Source organism: Myzus persicae, unplaced genomic scaffold (assembly GCF_001856785.1).
Source record: "Myzus persicae strain clone G006 unplaced genomic scaffold, MPER_G0061.0, whole genome shotgun sequence".
Classification (NCBI taxonomy): domain Eukaryota; kingdom Metazoa; phylum Arthropoda; class Insecta; order Hemiptera; family Aphididae; genus Myzus; species Myzus persicae.
In genome coordinates, this window is record NW_019100573.1 from 1 (window position 1) to 20,879 (window position 20,879).

At 30.2% G+C, this 20,879-nt stretch overlaps 4 protein-coding genes across 5 annotated transcripts; 1 reads left to right on the forward strand and 3 right to left on the reverse strand.

Moving 5' to 3' along the window:
- Positions 1–5,427: 5,427 nt before the first annotated feature.
- On the reverse strand, positions 5,428–8,346 carry LOC111033950 (26S proteasome regulatory subunit 6A-B). The gene is made up of 5 exons (XM_022314921.1): positions 8,144–8,346; positions 7,742–8,053; positions 7,458–7,658; positions 6,775–7,389; positions 5,428–5,628 (listed from the first exon to the last, which is right to left on the reverse strand). Exons 1-5 carry the CDS (start codon positions 8,198–8,200, stop codon positions 5,518–5,520), a joined length of 1,296 nt encoding a protein of 431 aa, XP_022170613.1. The 5' UTR covers positions 8,201–8,346; the 3' UTR covers positions 5,428–5,517.
- A 2,122-nt stretch (positions 8,347–10,468) lies between these two features.
- Positions 10,469–12,739, reverse strand: LOC111033922. The gene is made up of 3 exons (XM_022314882.1): positions 12,260–12,739; positions 11,642–11,857; positions 10,469–11,565 (listed from the first exon to the last, which is right to left on the reverse strand). The coding sequence occupies exons 1-3, from the start codon at positions 12,480–12,482 to the stop codon at positions 10,547–10,549; spliced, it is 1,458 nt and encodes a 485-aa protein (XP_022170574.1). The 5' UTR covers positions 12,483–12,739; the 3' UTR covers positions 10,469–10,546.
- A 642-nt stretch (positions 12,740–13,381) lies between these two features.
- Positions 13,382–15,479, reverse strand: LOC111033939. Of its 2 annotated transcripts, XR_002604479.1 has the most exons (3): positions 14,853–15,479; positions 13,619–13,848; positions 13,382–13,540 (listed from the first exon to the last, which is right to left on the reverse strand). XR_002604479.1 is itself a non-coding variant. In XM_022314904.1 (2 exons), the coding sequence occupies exons 1-2, from the start codon at positions 15,282–15,284 to the stop codon at positions 13,741–13,743; spliced, it is 540 nt and encodes a 179-aa protein (XP_022170596.1). In that variant the 5' UTR covers positions 15,285–15,479; the 3' UTR covers positions 13,382–13,740. The 2 variants fall into 2 exon arrangements, 1 of the variants encoding a protein (XP_022170596.1); XM_022314904.1 differs by having other exon boundaries at positions 13,382–13,848.
- Positions 15,480–15,892: 413 nt separating this feature from the next.
- Positions 15,893–19,528, forward strand: LOC111033931 (mediator of RNA polymerase II transcription subunit 6). The gene is made up of 6 exons (XM_022314891.1): positions 15,893–16,071; positions 16,163–16,322; positions 16,420–16,579; positions 16,956–17,130; positions 18,627–18,927; positions 19,298–19,528. The coding sequence occupies exons 2-6, from the start codon at positions 16,289–16,291 to the stop codon at positions 19,438–19,440; spliced, it is 813 nt and encodes a 270-aa protein (XP_022170583.1). The 5' UTR covers positions 15,893–16,071; positions 16,163–16,288; the 3' UTR covers positions 19,441–19,528.
- The last annotated feature ends 1,351 nt before the right edge of the window (positions 19,529–20,879 follow it).

The window sequence follows — 20,879 nt, forward strand, 5'->3', positions numbered from 1 at the left end:
ACGAGGAACGATCCGTGATGGTTGACTAGCAAGCTTTGGCTTTTGATGGTGAGATAACGGCAGTCGGGTCACCGATGAGGCGTACTAAGTCATCACCCGAGCTCAGGATTGAATCACCAGCCGTGTATTACGTCGTAGCAGAGACGTGAGCACGTGACTGCCAACCTTTAGCAAGGTTGCAGAGTTGGACGGTTCCCACGTGGACACTCCAACATTGGCGCAACTCGATCGCCGATATTTATTGATCGAATCACTGGACTTGATTGTCGATCGGAGAATCACAGCTGTCTACGAGTAACCACTGCGACTCAAACTTGGTAGGAATTTCCAGTCGTCGCCGGAGCTAAGGCTTCTGTCCTCAATGTATGGAGGAGTAAACACTGACCCACGTGTCAGCAGAAGTACCACGTGAACCTAAATGTCGATCGCTTTGGAAGAAGTCCAAAAGATGCTTGTGGAAATCTTTGGTGAATGTTGCTCGTAGAATATGTTGCTGCCAGAGGTTTGAGGACGTGGAGTAATATTTGCAAAGTATGTCATTCTCAACACCCGACACCGTTTGTCAAGTTCGTCAATCTGCAAATCCTACGTTTTTCGTCGACTCCGTTCGTCAGGATTGTCATTTCGCGAGTACTAAATTTTTTGTAGTTCGAGGACGCTCGAGGTACAAAAATATCCTCCTATTCTCATTTCTCGTACTCCAACCATACGAGAATTTAATAATAATAATAATAATCTTTATTGCAACAATAGAATATGCACATTATTAACAAAAAATATGAGTTGAATATTGCAGCACCCCCTATAAGCGAAGCTTATGCTGCTATAGTTCAAACATTAAGAACTGCAGTAACTATAAAATATAGACAACACTACCATAACAAACAACTTCATTTATAAAGTCATAATAATTAAATCATTTTAGACTTAAGTTATTTTACCTATAAAATAGTTATATGTAGACACTATATTTTGTTTAACTATAATATTTTAGGATTTTTTTTTTAAGTAATTATTATTTAGTTACACTTTAGTGTAATAACTTATTATTAAGGTATTACGGCATTGAGAAATGAATTTATTTCGCACTCTGCTACATTTTACAATAAATAAAAAAAGTATGCAATTGCTTTAAGTCCCGAACCTTGGTAATAAGTAAGTGGTAAATTTGATCCATTTTTTAAATTTCAATCCAGGCAAGCTAATTTTTAGAGTTAGTAGTGTTAGTACATTTTTGAAAAATGTAGTTTACCTATAGATTCAAGTAAAAGTGATTCAATCTTCAACTTTGAGCTTGATTTTTGGTAAAAAAGTGCATTAAGTTACCAGTTAATACTTTGGAGGGTCAAAAGTAAAAAAATCCTATTTGGTATCCTGGAAAAAAAAAATTATGATTAAGTTGTAGTTTGTTTTAAAAGTTTTGTATTTTTATACACGTTTTATCGTAGAAAAGTATCTTTCAAAAGATTCAAAACTGGTTAATACCTAGAGATATTTTGAGCCATACCGTGAGGAATACTTAAAAATTAAAATGATCTTGCCAGTTTTTGAAAATTAACCATTATTTCTCGATAAAGGGTGGGTAAATAATTGTAAACTGAATTCAATTTTCCCTATTAGAACTTTTATACATTTTAATATTAAGGTCTCTGATAGGAACGAAGATATAAATTATCTTCACTAAAACCATATTAGGTATATGCTTAATAATTTATCTACTTCTTAGAATAGAACTCTTTGTACCTACATTTTAATTTGATAATTCGTAAAAAAAATACATTTAAATTATACGAACATACAATGTACATATTAGCCATAAACAAAATACATTACGCCATATTATATTGGGAATAATTAAATATTTACACAAATATATCTTTAATGGTGGTAAATACACAAATGTAGCCAATTAGGTAGACAAAAAATAATTAGATCAAAGCTTAATCAAAAATGTTACAGTAATCGGCCCGTGGTTGTTCATCATAAATTATTTTAACTCTAAACCTTAAGAACGCAATGAATTTGTATAAGTGATAAAAATTAGAGGAATTTATTTTATATGCACTCAATGAAATATGTGCTCAAATCTACCTAAACTTACCCATTAACATGGATACTCCACTGTCAATAACAGTTAAGTATATTAGGGACACGTACGGTCCACGGGCCTTTTAAATTTAACCGACTTTCAGTTAGTGAATTTTAGGGTTGGATTTATAACATGAAAATTTCACTATTGGCTCTAACGTTATAAGAACAAAAACAAAAAAAAAAATAGAATCTGAAATGTTTATATTATACCAATTTTTGTTTATATAGGTTATATGCACAATTATATTATAGTATCGTACAATACAAATAAAATAAAAAATTAATTGATATATTAAATATTTATATATATTAATTTATATTAATTTAAATCAACCGACAAAGAGCGAAACGGCCAGAGATCAAAATAAACATATATTGATGTATTTTGTTGTATGTATGTATTATTGTTCTATATATTACTAGATGATCCCGGGCACTTTGTTGCCCGTTAAAAATGCCAACTCTACCTAAGACTCGATGGTGATAATGCGAGCGCCGAGCAGTATATTATTCCTACCTGCTGTGGATTGCGGACCCCGTTTGATGAGTAATTTACATAAATAATATGTTTTATTTTTATTTTGATTGCGGACACACCTAAGAACGGCTATAAGTGGAACTCAGCCACCTGGGTAGGCGATGTGCGAAAATTCAATTGTATGCTTGCTTATACCTGATCTGTCCAATGAACCACTGGAGGCAACCAATAAACAAAAAAAAAAATACTAATTTCTACTAAATATATTTATATTTCTCCTATAACCAATAGCAACCGTATATAAACAAATATTTCCTTCGTAAATCTTAAAATCCCTGTTAGAACAACTCCCCGGGTCAGAACTATCGGGTTTAATAAATTGTGAATCTAAACCATCCAGGGCGTCACCCAAACGCATACAAAAAAATTCATTCAAATAGGTTCAGCTGCATAGGTGCAACTAGAGGCTAAACACTGGGGGTGCCAAAATTATGTAGATGAAACAGACCCCCCCCACACCCTCGAGTACCATACTACAATTTTATAATTACTAATTACTATAATCAATCTTAAATACACTGTAAAACATAAGCACAGTACGAGTAGGTACACACTAATATTTAAGTATCCAAACAGTAATATACCTCATAAATACATTAGGTATATAAGTATATCATTACCTATATTAATATTTAGGTGATTCATTTATCAAATAATGACCTAGTATAAACAGATAAATAAACATTATTTTTTAAATAATAATATTTTTATTTAGATTTTTTTAATATCAATTATTATACATAATATATTATTTCATACTAATACTATTTTTTTCTTATTAGTGGAATACTTTTCCAATATTTCTAATAAAGTAATTGTATTAACAACATTCACTTTGGAATGATCTATACTGCTTTCCAAATTTGGTTTTTGTGTAAGTCTAAGATCAAAATAAACTTATCAATACCATAAAAAGGTATATATAATATTATATAATATAATTTATTTTTAATGTATTTTAAAGTTAAAATAAATATTTAGCTTGAAAGTCTATAAAAAGAAAAGTTACAGAGAGAACAGGGTGACATGATCCAGTATACAATGTACCTAAGTCAGCTAAATCAGAATACGACCCAATGTTTAAATTTAACTGTGTAAATTCATCATGTTCTTTAAAATAAAACATTTGGAAAAAACTTGTTAATTATTAAATTTTAACATGTAAAGTATAGTGGCCTATTTCATTAAAACTAACAAATTAAAGTAACTATACATGTTTAGTAAATATAAATCATAAATGCAAAATTGGCTTACTTGGTATAAATTGTTTTCAATAAAATAAAAATGTACTCCCTCTAATGTTTTGATGAAATAGGCCATTATTATGCTAAATACCTCAATTATTTTACTATATAACTTTTTTTCATATGATTTTTCCATTTTTGGCGTTTTTGATCTGGGGGTGCTAAATTAAAAGCTGGGGGTTCTTAGCACCCCCAAGCACCCCCCTAGTTGCGCCTATGGTGCTCACCCAAGTAATTGCCAAACCCCTAAAAAAAATACATACCTCCTAAAAAATTCACAAATAAAATATAGGTACCTATTCTAACAGAAAATTAAAATGAATTATTTGATAATTTTATTCCGAATTCCAGCAGTTAGGTGGAAAATACTTAAGAGCAACGGTTCCCAATATTTTTAGTGGTCGGGGGCCTTTTGTCGAACCAAATTTAGCTACGTTGCCCTTCTGTAAATATCATAAGGAACGTGATGAAAATGAATACTAGTTCTCATTAAAAATTGATTTAAACACTTAATTGTATTGAACATATTATTATGTAATAAATTACATCATTTTAGTTGGACATAATGAGGAAAAAATATCACAAGATAGTAAACTGCTTTAAAAGTGAACAATCAATCTGAAAAACTAATAACCAATGAGATTTTCATGGCTGTTTATTTTAAACATTTTAGCAATATCTGGTTCGATTAGTGACAACTGGATACAGAAGTCAGGTTCTACATTAAGACGGTTTCGGTTTTTAGTTTGAGTATGGACCGAAAATCGTGCCTCACACAAAAACAAGCGGCAGGAAAGGGTAGGAAATAATGATATATTGTAAGTGTTTTTTGACTCGAATTTTCAAAATTTGTATTTTCGAACTTAGCCAAAATTGTACGTAAGATTACAAGAATTGCTGCAGAAGGCGGATTTTAATATTGCATTTGAAGTAGGTAATAACGATCAAACTCTCAAGTTTAATTGAAGATAAGCTTAAGGGTTTCAATGTCAAGTATCTGAATTTACTAGGCGTTTGTCATTTATCTGTTTATCGAGAATGTAGTGACTACTTTGAAGTCTATGATGTACAGATTCGATTCTAATCATTAGAAACACAGTATGCCAAGTAATTTTATACCTAATATAAATTTTTTCATCCTCGGATGAACTGTAGTGTCGCTGAAATGAGGTTACGGTGTACAAGTTGTGAATAACTGCTTTAGGGGATAGCCATTTTGGTGCTGAGTGCCCACCAAAAAAAAACTTCAGGTGTGGCTAATGACTATAGCTTTACAAGCCACATCCATGTGCACACCATATTCTCATAAGAAATTGAGATTTTAATGACGAAATAAATAATACTCAATGTTATTATAAATATTTAGGTAGGTAGTATATTATTAAAAATTATTATATTATCCATAACGTTGTTGTGTTGTCATAAAAAATCATTATTCAGATTGAATAATAACATCAATTTAGGTCAACATGTCAACACCAAGAAACAAAATGACTAAACAAATTTTTTTTTTGTTGACTGCTTAAAAATTTAATCTGGACAGTGGCAAAGAAATATCGAATAACTAAATTATTTATTTGTTTTAATAGATGAAAAAAAACCATACAAAGTAAAAGATATAAATGAAAATGTTTTGTTAATTTCTTAAGCATAATAGTTTAAGTTAGATTTCTTTTTAGCTTGCACTTCCATTATGGCATCCATAAAATCTTCATGAGTAACAGTTGACGCACCTCTCCTCAAAGCAATCATACCCTGCAATTTAACATAAATAATTTTATTTAATAATGGGTTGAATTTTAATTTTTTAGAATATACATAAGGAAATAGTATTAGTAAAAATGAATCCCACTAAAACAAAGAGAATTGAAACATATCATATGAATGCAAAAATAACAAATTAAAAGCATAGAAAAACCTTACAAGAACTCCCATGTTTTATAAAATGAAGGAAGAAAATATTAGAATGTCTTAATAACTAGTACCTAACTAGTATTATATGGAATATTTTTGGAAAATAGTAATAAAAATAAATTATAAAATATCATTGGAAATAGTCAGACACATCCTGTGTCTCTGTTCAGAATTAATTTAATGATTCACTTTAAATTTAACATATCCATAACAGTGGCAAGTTGCACTCTAAATCTACTATGCAGCAGAGCAATTTTCTGTTTTATAGTAAATAATATTTTACTCATCTCCCAAAAACCCCTTGGTTAAATCTAGCACAGTTAATTTAATTCTAAATAATACATATCCAATTAAATTAAATTAAAAATAATACTATTAATGGACGTGTGAACATTTCATAATTCATAATTATGTACCTAACACCACCAGACTGTTAAATAAGGTTAAAACAAACTTAAAGAGAATCTAAATTTAAAAAATTTCAATAAAGATACCTATTGTGTACATAATTTTTAGTAAACAAAATCTATCTCAACATAAGAAATACAATTTAAAGTTAACTATTCAGATTACTTATAAAATATGGTTGTAGAAAGTACCCAACTATTATAAAATTACCAACTTTCATAGTGAACAAATTCAACAATTATTAATAAATAATAATTTATATCTATAAATTATAATGTAAATGTATTATGCCCTGTTAGAACTCAGATGTAACAAAGGAAGATACTCTTCTATTCTTGTCTCATATACAAGTAACCCCAGGTGGTGAGATTCTGCGCATAAAAATCAAATTAATCAATGCTAGTGGTCTGACTGAACTGGACGGAAATTGATGGATGCCTGAGGATAATCTTATATGAGACAGAGTATAGAAGGGTAACTTTCTATTACTTCTATGTTTTAACTGTTTAATCTACCCAAACATTAAAAATAATACATTCTTACTACATAATAAATAAAATGGGCGTTAAATCAACTTACAGCTTCAACACAAACAGCCTTGCATTGGGCCCCATTAAAATCATCAGTAGATCTTGAAAGTTCCTCAAAGTTAACATCAAATTTGTTCATTTTTCTTGAATGAATCTGCATAATACGGGCACGAGCTTCTTGATTGGGATGTGGGAACTCAATTTTTCTATCTAATCTACCAGACCTCAACAATGCCGGGTCCAAAATATCTACTCTGTTAGTAGCTGCAATCACTTTTATGTCGGCTGTTGAACTGAAACCATCCAATTGATTAAGGAGTTCCAACATAGTTCTTTGTACTTCTCGATCACCAGCTTTTTCAGAGTCAAAACGTTTTGTACCAATGGCATCCAGTTCATCAATGAATATTACTGCAGGTGCTTTTTCTTTAGCTAAAGCAAATGCGTCTCGTACTAATTTTGCTCCATCGCCAATAAACATCTGTACCAATTGTGGACCAGCAAGTTTTAAAAATGTTGATTTTGTTTGAGCAGCACATGCTCGAGCTAAAAGCGTTTTTCCAGTACCAGGTGGACCGTACAAAAGAACTCCTTTTGGTGGTTGTATACCAAGATTAAGGAATTTCTCTTTGTGTGTCATAGGTAACACTACAGCTTCAATAAGCTGAAATAAAATTATTCCAGTATTTAGTACAAAAAATGAAAAACTGAAGTTCATAACTGAGAACTTACCTCTTGAATTTGTTTGTCCAAGCCACCGATATCTACATATTGTTCAGTCGGTCTTTCATCAACCTCCATTGCTTTAACACGAGCATCATATTCAGCTGGTAATGTTTCTAATACTAGGTACGAATCTTTGTTAACACCGACCAGATCACCTGGTTTCAATTGTTCTGGATCTACCAGACCAATAACAGGTAAGAAGTAGGTCTATAATAAAAAAAATATATGTTTACATCAAGGAATGCGACTATAATATAACTAAATTATTAATATTTAAAACATCTGCTAACTTGTCTCGTTGATGTTTTAATAACTGCACATTTCCCTGTTCTCTGGCTATCTAAATCAACTACAGCACCGTCTTCTTCGGTATCTTGTGGGTCGACATCTAATAACTCTATGACATTAGATACCAAATAAGGTAATGTCTTGTTGACTTTAATTTTTTCTGTGTTTTCTTTAATTTTATCAGCTTGCGATTGCAGTTCATGCGAAATACGCATAACATCACTTTTCATGACTTTTATATCATTGTCTAGTAGACGTGTGCGTGATGTTATTTCTTCATTGGACATGAGCAAAATTTCATCTTCTACTCGGTCCTATAATTATTTACAATTGGTCAAACAATAAACATTTATATGTACGTGTAAACACTAATAATAAAATTGATTTAAAAAAACAGCACTTACACTGTCTTCCCAAACTGATGGATCTTCTAATGTCTTACTGGTTCCTTCTTCAGTCATCTTGTGAATCTGTAAATCTATAGACTATAGATCTGTTTTATATTTTAGAAGTTGATGAAAATAAATTCAGTACAGGTACGTAATTTCTACAATATTTTGTTTCGTTTAGAATGATTGTTGATTTTCTGCTGATATCACGATTACCTAGCCAAATGCCCTAACCTCAAAATGTTATTATCTTTAAATTGCAGTGGAGCTATCGTAGTGGGAAAAAATTAAAATTTGTAATCGTAATCATGAACCATGAAGACAATAAAGATTTTTGTTCTACATAAAAAAATATAAATACAAAAATCATTCAAATAATTTAATCTTCATTCTCCTCCTATGAATATTTTTAATTAATTTTTTAATTTTGCAACATATTATCATTTAAAATATTTTACACTGTTATTGTGAATGTCAGAATGTCATCATTAATATTGTATATTGAGATTAATTTTTCTTGTGATTATTATTATTATTAGGTACATAAACACATATGGGGCATATTATTACCGTAAGGTGTAAATAGTATGTAAGTAGGTACCATAAATTCTAACACATTGTTATTCTACTTAACCACCATACAATAATTTACGTCTTAATGTTTAAAGTTTAAACACAAAAGTCAGAAATACGATATAAATTATTTCACCCGTGGCCAAATAACTATATTATTTCTTCGTATAAAATTATTAAATATTTTCATATCTTAAAAACAAATCGTTTGTATTTTGAATTAAGTACATCATTAAACAAGATGGTTCCTATCTGAAAAACATAAATTTTGTATACCCACAAGATACTCCTTGAGTAGGTATAGGTAGTAATATAAAACATTAGGTAGGTACATTTAAAAGATTCCGAAAATCGGATTTTGAATCATTGCATTGTTGAAAGAAAAAACGGTGAGCAATGGCCATTGAGCCAGGGAGGGGGCCAAGGGGCTCGCCCCCCCCCCCCCAGACATACTTCCCAATTTTTTTTAATAATTCTACAAATCCTGATATTCCTATATTTCAAATTACGTCCTTTATTATGTCTGATAGTATACGATAGTATGATATATTATTATACGTATCGTTCTGGGGTGCACAAATTAAGATAATAGGTACCTACTAGGTAACTTAGTTCATGTTAGACAGTGATTCCAATAATGTAATTTTACTTTAACAAAAAATTGTGCCCCCCTCCCCCCCATATCTTTGCTCTGAATCCGTGCCTGCATTGAGCATGGTTGGCGAATCCATAGACATATAATATAAATATATATATAACCATAATATATTATAACTATAGATATGGATCTGTGGTACGTATTTACTATTTAGTATTTAGCACTATCATTGATTAAATATTTATTTATATCTTAACTAGGTATGTATATATATTATTATAAAGAGGTAAAGTTTGTGAGGTTGTATAGGGGGTCATCTCTGGATCTACTGAACCGATTTTGAAAATTATTTTACCTATAGAAAGCCAAATTATTTGTGAGTGTCGTTGGCTATTTATTAACCCAAAAAATGAAAAGATTCGTGGTAGTCGGCTTTGCACATTAAGTCGGAGAAAAAACAGTCGAACGTAAACGTTTCTTACGAACGCTGTCTTAACGATGAGAGATATATGACAATATATATACAATAAACAATATATAAACATATTACTCTTAATGTAGACTGTAGAGTATGCACCTAGCAGGGCCGCAATCCACCGCAAGTGAATAGCCTACCTAATAATATACTACTCGCATTATCACAACTCACAAGCTAGTCTCATATAAGCGGTCCCTACACGATCAATATTATTGCGCAATATAAATATTGTGCAATATTATATTGTACAATATTTTTGAATATAAACGATTCAATGTTTTTGTGCAATATATTCAGTTTGAAATAACTATTCACTGAGAGCAGATTAGTGATTTTAGATTTTAAAATTATTTATAATAATAATTTATTATTATTATGTCTAAAAAACGGAAAGCGTGTCTCGCAATCGTTTTATATTTTGCAACCGCAAAAGAACCAAAACGGCGGCGTTGGGCTAAGGAATGGTATTTAAAACGAGAAGAATTTACTAGTGAAAATTTGGTAATCGGAAAAAAAATCCCTGGAAAAAAAATCCCCGGAAATAAAATCCCCGTTAAAAAATCCCCGGTAAATAAAATCCCCAGAAAAAAAATCCCCGGAAAAAAAATCCCCAAAGCAACTATTTAAAAAAGTACATAATTATAATTAGTAAAAAATTTTAAAATTAGTAAAAATTAGATAATTAGAAAATAAGTAAAAAAAAAATAATATAATATTAGTTAGTTAATTAATAATAAAATAAATGTATATAATTATAGTCAGATTCGGTTCAGTCGGTTCGTTTTCTTATATTGTTAGACACAGCTGTCAAAAAGTCTCCAATGCTTAATTTATCTTCACTTTGTCTTATAACTAACTCTTTCAAGCGGATATTTATTGTTTGATTTTGTCCTCTTTTTGTACGTCTTGGTTCACCTAAAGCATCCAATGCTAACTGTGCTCGATCGGCGTCAATTTCATTTTTAATTTTCCTAATAAGTTTCCACATTGTAGGATGTTTTTGACCAACTAGTTTGGAAAACCTATTATTCCACCCTTCAACGATGTTGTTGGTTCTGTGGCAGTCATTGAGGGTGGTTTTATTTACATTCCACACAGCTGGTGGGAACATTGGTGGCAGTTTTCGAAACCTCATGTTATTTTCGTCGTTTCCAATTCTTCGATACTTGCCATTTACATAATACGAATCAAAATAATCTAATAAATCCATAAGATTTTCAGGCAAACTATATTTTAAATATTTCATTCCATCTTCTACGAGGTGCAATGGAAGGAATGCAAGTGCATCAATCATTCCACATTGTTTTCGAAACTCTTCATCCTTATGGTATTTCGAAGCAAAGCCCAATTCTTGTATTTTCCTGAACGTCGATTGACATAAGTGATAGAAGCAGCCTTTTATATCAATATGGACACCAATTACTTCTTTAGCTGCTTCAATAACTGCGCTTTCAAAATCGAGATGTAAACATTTGGGGTCAGGGTATACATTTCGTTCAGCACATTCATCCATTATAATTTGAAACATTTCTACGTATGTATTTTTAGTTTTCCTTTGTAAAATACAGTAAATCGTAGTTACAAATACATTATTTTTTTTTACCCGTATTACATATAACTGTAGGAAAAACTTTGGAGACAGTCCGAAATTCCCGTCTAAATACCAAGTATCTGATTCTGAAAGCAGTTGCAAGTGTTCATCTGTTGCAAATATAATTATCCTTTCAGATGCCTCTGGACCATTATCCCTCAATAATAGTCTATTATTACCCAATAATGCCCATTCACCTGTAATAAAATAGATATAATTTGTTAAGTATAGGATTTTATTTTCTAATTAATATAATTAAAAAAAAAAATTTACCATCAATAACAATTTCTTTGATATTTTGAGGTTCGTTCGGATTATGAAAACTTCGATGATATCTAATACTACGTTTTAAATATTCTTCCTTGGGTAACTCAGCTAAAACATCGACATCCAGATTCCCGATTACCTCCGAAAATATTTGGCCGGGTGTATCATTTGAGGATAAAGCTTTATTTTTTATTTCTTGTTTAACTTTTATGGCAGCTATAGCTATAAATAATAACAATTCTTATTTATATTCATTGGCGGAAATCTTGCGAACATAAAATATTTGTAGTTTTATATTTGTTTTTAAATTTGTTTGTATAATATTTTACATAATATTTTATAGGAAAATTAAAATTATAAGTTGGAACACTGTCCTATAGTGATTTATTTTATCGTCTGTCGAATAAAACAAAATCTGTAAAATTATATTCTGGACGTACTAATTGGTTACTAATTCAGTAATAGGTACCTACTTATCAAGGCCTATGATAAAATTGTTATCGACAATAATTTGTCGTGCTACATTAATTTATTAATTAATTAAAATTTGAGAACATATTTATAACACATAAATATATAAGTGTCCTAACTATATGTAAATTATTAAATTAAAATAAATCTTACCATTTTTATCGGCAGAATGATTGTGTTCATGGATCTCCCTTGGATTACTATTTTGAAGCGATGTTTTTAAAATGGCTAAACATTTAAATGAACTATATTTTGCACACCTCCATCTCTTGAAAAACTTACAGTCTTTTTGGTGTACATAAGTATAACCATTTAAGCAAATTTTATAGTTCCCTTGGTTAGATTTAACAATTTCCATAGTCGCATTGATTTCCATAGCCGGACAATTACGGCCTCGCACAGTCACACAAATCAAAGTTACTTAATAGGAACTGAAGATGTACTAACCGTAACCGTTATAATAACGTATAGATACCAAATATTACGTATTTTGAGTTATTTTGACTTGTATTTTCCCAATTTCAAATTTTATTGCTCTATGCCAAGGCCCACCCAACTAGCGGCCCGCGAACCTTTTTTATCTGTAAAATGCTTTCTTATTGCACACTAAATTTGTAGTACGAATGTACCGTGTAAATTGCAANTTCTTATTGCACACTAAATTTGTAGTACGAATGTACCGTGTAAATTGCAAGCCTCGATCTATCATTGTTCAGGCTCAACGTTTATCAGAGAGTGTCCAGTGAGTTAGTCAAGTTATATATTGGTAGTATTATAGTCATTCCGCTTTTAAATAGTTGCTTTGGGGATTTTTTTTCCGGGGATTTTTTTTCTGGGGATTTTATTTACCGGGGATTTTTTAACGGGGATTTTTTTTCCGGGGATTTTTATTCCGGGATTCTGAAAATTTACTACGTGAATTAAAGCGAAGTGAACCAAGGGATTACCAAAATTTTTTACGCATGAATAATGACAGTTTTAATGAGTTGTTGGAAATGATATCTCCAATAATTACAAAACAAGATACCGTGATGAGAAAGGCTATTTCACCAACAGAACGACTTGCAACAACGCTCCGATTCTTAGCAACAGGTCGAAGTTTCGAAGACTTAAAATTTAGCACAGCAATAGCACCACAAACTATCAGCTCTATTATTTTGGAAACATGCGAGGCTATGATAACAAAACTGCAAGAATACATTCAGGTAAACAAATGTTGTTTTATTATATTATACAATACACACTTTATGATTGAAAAAAAAAAATTAAACATACTTTAAATAATTGAAAATAAACAAATTTACTGATCGGAGTAATTTGAAAAATATGCTGCTGCACTGTCAATACTATCCAAAGAGTGATACTGCTCTATATGAAGTTGTGGTGTTGTCAGTTATGGTGATGGTGTTGACGAAGTTGATGGAAATGACCATACTGAGGATTGAGGTGTTATTTGGTTACTTAAAGGTTCATTGATTTTTACGGAGTTTTTATGTAAAGTACCCAACTGACCTTCATACAAAATATCATGAATGGCTTTTTTTGCATGCATTTGTTGATCAACTCTCATTTTTTGTATCTCATTTGCCCATGATATTCCGAGATTTTCATACTCATCGTGATTTTTCAAATACTCACATGCTATATTTAGTAATTCCTTTTGAGAAGTAACCATTTGTTTTTTTTGCTGGTGGTGGCTGTATGGTTGGTTTCGGTCTTAGCTTAACATTTGTGTATTGTTCCTAAACATATAGACAGGTAAATTTTTCACAGAGTTCCAAGTATCATAGATGATATTAAAAAAAATAATTAATTGTCCTTAATTAAACGTAATGTCACTAACATAAATATTTATATTATTTTAGCTTCCTAAGAATTCTGAAGGTTGGAGTGCAGTTGCTAATGGATTTGAAAGAAAATGGAATTTTCCTAATTGCATCGGTGCCGTAGACGGAAAGCACATAGCAGTACAAAAGCCTAAAGGATCTGGTTCTCAATATTACAACTACAAACATTTTTTTAGTCTTGTACTAATGGCAGTCGTAGATTCAAACTATGAATTCATTATGGTTGACGTAGGAGCTAATGAGCGTATGTCAGATGGAGCCGTGATAACAAATACAAAATTTGGTCAGTTATTAGAAAAAGGAGAATTAAATATCCCTCCTCCAAAAATAATGCCCAACAGTAATTATCAATTACCATTTGTTTTTGTCGGAGATGAGGCATTTGCACTAAAAGATAATTTTATGAAACCTTTTCCTCAAAGAAATTTAACTAGAGAAGAAAGAGTGTTTAACTACAGGCTATCCCGAGCTCGGCGTATAGTAGAAAATACATTTGGCATATTAGTATCACGTTTTAGATTACTTTTGACCACAATAAATTTATCACCAGAAAAAGTACAAAGAATAGTTTTAGCTTGCTGTTATCTTCATAATTTTTTAAGAAGAACAATAAAAGATCAATACTCAGATATTTCAAAATACAATAATTTTGATAACCCTGAAAATGACGTTAATATAGAACATCCTCAATTACACTGTCTACAACCTTTACGAGGAAGAAATGCATCAATATCCGCGAAAAATATTAGACTAAAATTCTGTGATTATTTTAACAACGAAGGGAAAGTTACTTGGCAAGAAAATATTATTTAAAATGTAAATGTATGATAAATGTGTTTCTTAAATGTATGTTCTTATAAAATTGTTTATTTGTAATAAATAATTAAACTTCCAATTACCTCTGGTATGTTTTGCTCCTGTGCGTTTATTGAGAGGTCTACGTCGTCTTGTGGCTCATCCTCGCTTTGTAAAATAATTGTAGATGATCCATCCACAGGTACTTCTTGGTCTTGTAGAAAATTTAATTCATTATAATACCATAACGGAGGCACGTATATATCATCAGTACCACTTCCAGATTTGTAGGACGCTTTTACTTTTTTCAGCTCTTTTCGATAATTAGTTCTCAGACTATTAATTTTCTTTTTCACAATTTCTTTGTCTGCATTTGGGTCCACTTCTTTATATTTTTCAATTAATACATTATATGCCTCATTCTTCAGGTTTCTATCACTATATTCAGTACTTTTAACTTTCCATAAAGCTGTATGTTGGCGATATAATTGCAATAGTTCAATAATAAATTCGCGGTCTTCATTGCGTTTCGCCATGGTGACTTGAATTCAACTGAACCGTCAAAAACAATTATTGTACAATATTATGCCTACACGTACAAATTATTCAATATTGTGCAATTATTTTCAAACAAGCACAATTTTCATTCAATACTTGCGCAGTATGCACAATATTAGTATCAGACGAACAATAATATTGCACAATATCAATTATTGCGCAATAATATTGATCGTGTAGGGGCCGCTATAGAGTTGGCATTTTTAATGGGCAACGAAGTGCACGAAATTTGTTGCTACTCGCTAGAGTATAATGTATAAAGTATAAATATTTTATATTTTTATTATTTTCATGAATATAATATTTAATTCATGGTCTGGTTGTCTGGTGGTGGGGGGAGGGGTAGTGCGGCATTTCAAACTAAATTGATGCTCTTCAATGTGCACTGTTGCGCTATCTATTGCCACAACGCTCTATTTTTTCACTGGTTTCCATAATCGTGCATTGACGTCAGCCACGGATGTAGATATATCTATATCCGTGACGTCAGCGAGCAGCCTATATACGTATATTATTATAATCAATGTGTTTATAAATCATATAATCGAGAATCGTGATAAATGATAATGACGATATATAGCGGTCTTTATCAAATTGTTAAAAAAAAATAAAAACACGAACTAATTACTTAGAGTTTGGTGTAACTATTGATTAATAACAGGAATTATTAACTTAATTATGGTTTATTATTTATGTTTTAGTCAATAGTCACTAGTCAGTGTCAAAAATTAAAGCTAATTTAAATTAGTTGATATTAATTTTTAAGTACGTCATAATCTTTACTATATTTACATTTTTACAAATTCATCAAAATATGCTATAGTTTTTATGTTTAGTATTTGGTTTTATTTAACAGATGGACAACTAACAAGTATCAGATAAGCGTAGATACATTATGTCCGCATTCTCAGAAAGTTTGTGAGCTTTTTTAAAAGTGTAATTTTGGTTATAAATAAGTTTAAGGTACCTAACGTATTGAACAATGCTTCCAGGACGTGGAGTAGGTTGTTTGCCGGGTAAGTCTTTAGCAAAACACTGTGTTATGTCCATACTGAAATTATAATTTATCAGTCATTGGTCATTATTATTACTAAATTTACGAAATTCTCACAGATAATCCTTTGGGTCTTTCTTGGCATGATAGTAATTGGATTCCGATGCTCAACTCTAATAACATACTAGACTACTTCTCGGAACGTAGTAATCCATTCTACGATCGAAGTTGTAATAATGAAGCTATTAAAATGCAACGGCTCAGTATGGATCAACTGAGGTAAGAACCTAACTCAAATTCATGTATTCTTTTACCTCACTGTTAGTTATTGCAACTTATAAAATAACTAGTTCTAGTAATGATTGAAATAGCTAAGTTTTGGAAATTGTGTTTTTTGGCTACTAAGACCCGAAAGTATAGAACCAAGGACTTTGGAAATTAAATATGTGTTAATTTGAAGAAAACTCAAGGTACATTTAGAGTAATTCAATGAAACATTATTGTGTTTTCCAAAAAAAAAAATTGCTTGAATGTTTAGAAATTTGATAAACTTGGCCCCAGTGCATTAAATGTCAAAGAATGTATTATTTTGTAAGACAGTGCCAATAAGAATATTTTAAAATTACATATGTTTTGTTTTAAACGTTTTATTTAGTAATATGATTGGACTGGAGTATTGTCTCCTTCATGTGCAAGAACCAATTTTGTACGTAGTACGTAAACAACACAGACATTCTCCAACACATTCTACACCAATTGCTGATTTTTACATTGTTGCTGGAATAGTTTATCAAGCACCAGATCTTCTTTCAATTATTAACTCTCACATGGTATGTAAGATTTTGATGTATTGCTTATTTTTTTTTTCTTATTAAGACTTATAAAGGCTTCAACGGCTAGGTCATTAGCCCGCAGTTCTGTTTATATTAATATTATTTGATAATTTAGTTATAATTGATAATTACATAAGGCTATAGGATAGGTAGTTTTTACAGTATTGTATATTTTAATTTTATATTAGTTGTACAGTTTTGTCCTTCTGTTAAATTTTTGTGTCAATGCATTTGAAGAAGCTATGGATCAAGTGTGTGTTGTGTTCTCCTAGTGCTTTCTCCATCGATAAAGGTTGGTTGAGGATGTTCCTTGCGTTGGTGAATTGTGGACAGTCTAAAACTATATGTTTGATTGAGAGCAGTTCATTGCATTGGCTGCAGAGAAGTTGATCTTCATGTTCCATAACTTGGTGTGGGGATGGTTGGTATAGCCAATTCTGGATCTTGTGTTAATAACTTCGGAACTTCTAGAGGCATTAGGGGCTGAGTATACCATTTAGTAATTTTCTTTTTAGTTGATTTTGCAGTCGCAATGTTGCCAGTAGAGCGCATACGACAAGATAGCCAAATTATATCAATTATATATATAGGCTATATTATTAATCATTATTTTAAAATTTCAATCTTTTTTGAGAGATTGCTTCCTACAGATGGAAAGCAACTAACTCATTTTTATTTATACATTTTATGTCAAACCAATGTTCTATAATAATTTATACTCAATTCAACTTATAAAATGTACTCAGTAGCCGACTTGAGCCTCAAAAGCATCGTTCAATACACAAGAAGCATACACATTGTCACGGTTGTGGGTATTGCCTGACTGTTATCTCACAAACATTTTTCACGGCCAAATTGTTCTAGTTTATAGCACTAAAAAAAGTTTAGTGATCCTCATAGCCTAGTGATATGTTAATAGTTAAATAAATAATAAAAATAATATGTTAATACATTTAAGTATTTAACTCTTGAAGTTTATATGGAGAAAAATATTAACTTAATCAATTAAAAAAAGTAAATTATTTTTTTTTTATTGAACTAATGCCCGACAACTATGGCCATCAACTCTTTTTTTTATTAGTCACGAGAAAAGTGTTCACAGTTTAAGCAACCATTGTGAGTGTGATATTACAATTAAACAACTTTTAACAAAATATTAAAATATGACTTGTACCAACATTGATTGTTTTCTTCAATGGTGTGATCTTATACGTTACCAAATAAATATTAAAATATAAAATAAATCTATTTAAAATTTTGAAGTACAAAGTTTTATTTGAGTAATATTCCAAATGGAATATTAGATGGGGTACCTATGTGTTTAACAATAAGTAATTTAATTCTTATAACTATACTGTTAATTGTACATATACCTATAGTTACCAAATATATTATTTATTCGTAGATAATTTATTCCTACATATTTTAGTTTTTACTATAATATAGTACATTAGTACATACTTAATATATGTTTATAAAATTTTTTTTTTTAGATGTCTTCGGCGTACCATTTAGAAACTGCATTTGAAGAACTAAACTCATTAGCTAGATTTCATCCATCTAAAGGTTATTCATGGGAAAATCGTAGACCTGGTCAGCCTACTGGTCCTGTAACTGCTCCTCCTCCATCTCCAGTTAAGGTTACCGGCAAGAGAGACATTGAAGAAGCTAGTTCCCAATTTCAAAGATTACGAGTAGATATGTTGTTAGTCGAATTAACAAGAAAGTTTCCTTTACCTTTACCTCAACCTCTTGCTGCAACACCTCAAAATACTATAAATAATCAACAAACAAGTAAATACATTTTCTAGAACTAAAATTAAGTTAAACAATTTTAAGACATGAAATAGTTTAAATACTTATTTATTATGTATGGTGTTTGATTTGGGTAATAACATTTTGTGTTGAACAGACAATCCCTTTTTTTTTAAAGATATTTCTATTTAACCCTTCTAAATTTTATATCAAAATGAAATACTAAAAATGGAATTTAATAAACTCTTTTTCACTTTTATTGTTATAATTTATTTCAAAATATACAGATTTTATTTTATTTTGTTATTTGTAGGGTATATTAGTATGAAATTAATATTCATAATTGATATTTGCTTATGGCATAGTAAAATGAATAATAAAATAATAACTTTTTTTTATTTGCTTACAGATGAAGTAATTAAAAAAGAAGTGAAACAAGAAATAAAACAGGAAATGATTCAAGACATAAATATTAAACAAGAATCTCAACCTACTAACTCGTTATCACCATCAATGAGACCACCTCCAGAAAAAAAGTTTAAGCCCGCATAATGCATTTATTATGTATAACATATATATATGTATTATTTATGTACATAATCTGCATTTTATATTCAGATTAAAGTGAACATATAAAGTATTTACTTGATGCCAACTATAACCTTTTACTTATTTTAATTCAAAATGAATTGTTATTTTTATATTGTAAATGATAGGATTATTTTTAATGATAAAGCAATGTTCAAAAATTCAAAATAAGTATTCAGGGAAATCTCAAGAATATAAAAATATATAATAAATATATTTTGTATATTATGATATAAACTATTTATTTTAATTGTTTATATTCACTATACTAAAGTTTAATTACAATTTGTGTTAGTTAACAATGCTTTAGTATGATAACATGGTACCATCTAATTTCATGCCATAGCATATTAATATATTATGCCAACTTATTTGACCAATTGGCTATAGTAAATTGTAGAGATCCGTAATAATAAAAGAGTGATCAACCAGCTGAACGTTTTCTATTGGTTTGCTGTTATCATTGATTATGGGAGCCATTTTTCATCCAAATAATATTATTCTAGTTTATTCAAAATCGAGTACAGATGTATCATGTATAGTATATTGTATATTATATATTTATATAGTAAATTCGGTAAAATATTATTTATTTATTTATTTATTTTCCAAAACTTTTGAATTGAACCGTGTGATCATGCCGACTTGTTGTTACTGCAGTGTACTACTACTAATTGTGAAGTATATGTATTTTTATCTTCAAAATAACTTGTAAATTGTCATGATTTGTTGCAATTTATTCAAACACTTATAAAGTTATAAAGAACATTGTGACCATTTATGTACAGTATTTTAAATTGTTTTAAGTACAACTTATGTATAAAATTGTATTATATTTTCAAGCTTTTCGACTGAAAAACATTTTTATCAACATTGGTATACAAATAAAACTGAAAAAAAATTTCAAATCCCTATAAAATAGGTAATAGCCTAATTTTTATTTTTTTTTTTTGATCCTGAGCCGGCAACTGTGGCCATTAGCTATTAGTAGGTACTGTAGGTTTTTGTATTGATGGTTTGTAGGTTTTTTGGAACGGTAGGGGGAACACGTGTGTGTTTGTTTTTGGCAGAATTTCGAATGGGGCACCCGTAGGTTTCTGCCATGCCCCGGGGGTGGGGGATGGCAGTAATTATTTTGAAAATTGATTTTTGTAAGTACTTAATACCATAAAATATTAATGTAATATTTTCTAGGTATTAGGCTCATTTTGAGCTATTAAGGCATTTAAAATTGTTGATTGACACTTTTTCGGTATTTTTTTTTTGATTAATATTGATAAAAATCATTTTCATTATTTTGTGCTTTTTATAAAACGAATCTACATCTATTGACAAAGTGACCGGTACTTAGTAAGTATTAATGTATAAATTAAATGTCAATAATAATAATATAATATGATATA

Bases quoted from the DNA above. Each gene is read 5' to 3' on its own strand.
- LOC111033939 (XM_022314904.1), bottom strand. From the start codon at position 15,284: ATGGCGAAACGCAATGAAGACCGCGAATTTATTATTGAACTATTGCAA. The intron at 13,849-14,852 runs GTAATTGGAAGT...CTATATGTTTAG, and splicing joins AGGAGCAAAACATACCAGAG to GAACAATACACAAATGTTAA.
- LOC111033950 (XM_022314921.1), bottom strand. From the start codon at position 8,200: ATGACTGAAGAAGGAACCAGTAAGACATTAGAAGATCCATCAGTTTGG. The intron at 8,054-8,143 runs GTAAGTGCTGTT...AAATAATTATAG, and splicing joins CATCAGTTTGGGAAGACAGT to GACCGAGTAGAAGATGAAAT. The intron at 5,629-6,774 runs GTAAGTTGATTT...GTTAAATTGCAG, and splicing joins AGGCTGTTTGTGTTGAAGCT to GGTATGATTGCTTTGAGGAG.
- LOC111033931 (XM_022314891.1), top strand. From the start codon at position 16,289: ATGCTTCCAGGACGTGGAGTAGGTTGTTTGCCGG. The intron at 17,131-18,626 runs GTATGTAAGATT...TTTTTTTTTTAG, and splicing joins CAATTATTAACTCTCACATG to ATGTCTTCGGCGTACCATTT. The intron at 18,928-19,297 runs GTAAATACATTT...ATTTGCTTACAG, and splicing joins TATAAATAATCAACAAACAA to ATGAAGTAATTAAAAAAGAA.
- LOC111033922 (XM_022314882.1), bottom strand. From the start codon at position 12,482: ATGGAAATCAATGCGACTATGGAAATTGTTAAATCTAACCAAGGGAAC. The intron at 11,858-12,259 runs GTAAGATTTATT...TATTATTTATAG, and splicing joins TCATTCTGCCGATAAAAATG to CTATAGCTGCCATAAAAGTT. The intron at 11,566-11,641 runs GTAAATTTTTTT...ATTTTATTACAG, and splicing joins CAAAGAAATTGTTATTGATG to GTGAATGGGCATTATTGGGT.